The sequence below is a fragment of the Quercus lobata genome, chromosome 5 (assembly GCF_001633185.2).
Source record: "Quercus lobata isolate SW786 chromosome 5, ValleyOak3.0 Primary Assembly, whole genome shotgun sequence".
Classification (NCBI taxonomy): Eukaryota; Viridiplantae; Streptophyta; class Magnoliopsida; order Fagales; family Fagaceae; genus Quercus; species Quercus lobata.
Window position 1 is genome coordinate 49,378,075 of NC_044908.1, and position 2,759 is coordinate 49,380,833.

The following is a 2,759-nucleotide window of genomic DNA, read 5'->3' on the forward strand; positions in this document are numbered from 1 at the left end:
TCAATATCAATATCATTCAAAGTCTCCTTGACAGCATCTTCTTCTTGATCGAAAGGCTTCAGCAACTCATCGAACCTCCTACTATGGCCATTTATGTCCTTCTGCAGTGACATAAGATCCATGACAAGTTGGCTTATCTTTGGGTCATCAAGATCAAGGATTTCTTGATCTTTGGTAGCCATTGATATCTCTACAAAAATCTTTTGGGAAATAAAAGACAGACTGATTAGTTCAGAAATATTGGGTGTTTGAGAGACAGAGAGGGCCAAAGTATTAGAATTTTATAGGAGGGACTTATGGATGGTTGTTTCAGTTATTTCAGTTATGAGTGAAGGATTGCATCACCTGCAGGTGATATTTTATTTGGTGCACTTTGGGTTTGCGTGGAGAATCACTTTTGTCATCAGAAAGTGAATGAATCCGTGATTATGAGATGAGACGTAGTATTTAACCCCCCCCCCCCCCCCCCCCCACCCCCCAAAAAAAAAAAAAAAAAAAAAAGAAGGAGGTCTCTCAACAACCTTTAATTAGGAAAGATTTAAGCTTTAAATGCAAGTGGTTATGAGATAATGAATTGTGCCTAACCTTTAATAGTCATTTATAAAAATCTTATAAAACTCCATTATAAGTTTTAAAAAATAGCGTTAGTATTTAAAGGCCTACTAATGAGTTCAATAGGTCAAACATAACCATTACAAGTAACGAAGTAATGGTTATAATAAGAGATAGGGTTTTTTTTTTTTTTTTTTTTTTTTTTTTTTTTTTTTTTTTTTTTGAGAATGAGATAAGTTTAAGCTAAGGTAATATCTCATGGCTTAACCAAGTTTAAGTCGGTCTCTCTATCGTTGAGAAAGTTGGGTTTTTTCCCTCTTCTCTTAGTGCCTCTTGAGTTTGTTGGTTTGTTTTTTGTTTGGGGTTTTGGGAAACGCTTTTCCTCCTTTTGTTACTCTCCTTCGCAGTGTTACTTCTCTTTCATTTTCTTCACTGCTCACCATGGAAGACCTCACTAAAAATTGGTCTGAATTATCTCTATCCAACAGAGAACATACTGGCTTTTTCCTTCCAAAAATTCACAAATCAGGAGAATACATTATAGTAGCAAAGTTTTTAACTTCACGCCATCTCGTTATGGAGGCAGTGGTCTGTACTTTTCAACAGCAATGGAGGTCGGTGAATGGTTATAAAATTAGAAATTTGGGAGATCATATGTGCTTTTTGTTTTCGACAACAGTTCAAATGTGGAAAGGATAATTGAAAATTAGCCATGGAGTTTTGACAAACGCCTTGTGGTCTTGCAAAGATTTGAAGAGTTTTCAAAACTCAGTGATCTAGTTTTTGATAAAGCAATGTTTTTGGGTTTAGGTACACAATATTCCTATCCGCTTCATGCCAAAAAAGGTTGCAGAAAGCATTTGCGAGACCATTGGAGAGGTTCGAAGGTCACTTGAATCCACAGATAACAATCGAGGTAACTTCATTCGGGTACGTGTCATAGTGGATATTACTCTTCCTTTATGCCGAGGTAGGGTTTTCAAGCTAGAGAATGGGGAGAAATCCTAGGTTTGTTTTTAGTATGAGAGGTGTGGTCATTTCTGAAAGCTTGGATTTGTAGTAAAACCCAAGAACTTGTTTAGACCCCCAATTAAAAATTGCAGTTAGATTACTTTTACACTAACTTAGACTAAGTGCAGAACAAGAGTAAATAAGCGCAATGAACCGATAACACTACCCTAAGTCATATTCATCCATCATCAACAATAAAATGAAAGCTTAAAGAGTATGGAAGAGAGATGCAAACACTATATAACACCGAGACGTGTTATCGAAGAGGAAACCGAAGAACTTGGCAAAAAACCTCTCCGCAACTCTCCAAGTCGAAATTGATCCAATAGAGAATAAAGTTAGAGTACACGAATAACAAAAGACCCTTCAAACCTAGTCTACCCCATGTACTTGAGCCCTCCAAGCTCTTGCTACCAACAGACTTCTTAGAGTCTTGTCTTCTTTAGCTTTCCAGATCTTGCAATTCAGCCCGATTACATTCGCCAATGAATGGCTCCTTCCAATGCTTCCTAACAACACCAAAATCTCACTTTATACTCAGAATGGATGTAGTAAGTGTTTGGGCTAGCAACCTCTCAAAAATTTAGAGATGGAGAGGTAGGAGTTGAGGAAAACCACAAGGAAATGTTTGTGGGTATAACAATCTCTAACTCTCAAGTGTATTTTTTAGGGTTTTCTCTCTGAAAAGCACTCCTTACAATTTGTGGGTAATGAAGCTATATATAGTGTGGGTAAATACTTGGTAAAGCAAAACACAATTTTTTGCTAAACAAAAACTTTCACGGGTCCTTTACGGGTTGGCCCTTCTTGCGAGATAGCCACAAAATTGACAGCCTGGCATGACTCTTCATCTTCCAGTCATGTGCTCTACACATGGCCTTCTCATGGGTTGCTTCTCACAAGCTACTCACGAGCCAGTCGTGAAATCCACTGATTCAACTTTTGAAGCTTGATTCTTCATTGATCTCTCACACTCATCCCTTATAGATAAACCCACATACATACAGGGAAAATGATTGAAGAAATTACAATCAAATTTGACATGGAATTAAAGCCAACACAATATAGTTGGAAATCACAACTTTACAGTTTTAAACACGATGACAAAAAATGCGAGCTCTAAATTCGAAGTAAGATCTCTCTGACCACTGATAAACAATAGTTTGGTTCCTATCTCAGAGTGGCACCATATCAAA

General features: G+C 37.3%; 1 protein-coding gene across 1 annotated transcript in view; it reads right to left on the reverse strand.

The window, feature by feature from the left end:
* Window positions 1-182, reverse strand: part of LOC115990619 — a 2,436-nt gene extending 2,254 nt beyond the window's left edge. Inside the window, exon 1 of the mRNA XM_031114431.1 lies at window positions 33-182. Coding sequence (XP_030970291.1) covers window positions 33-182 — 150 coding nt within the window. The remainder of the gene's footprint in view (window positions 1-32) is intronic.
* Window positions 183-2,759: the final 2,577 nt, after the last annotated feature.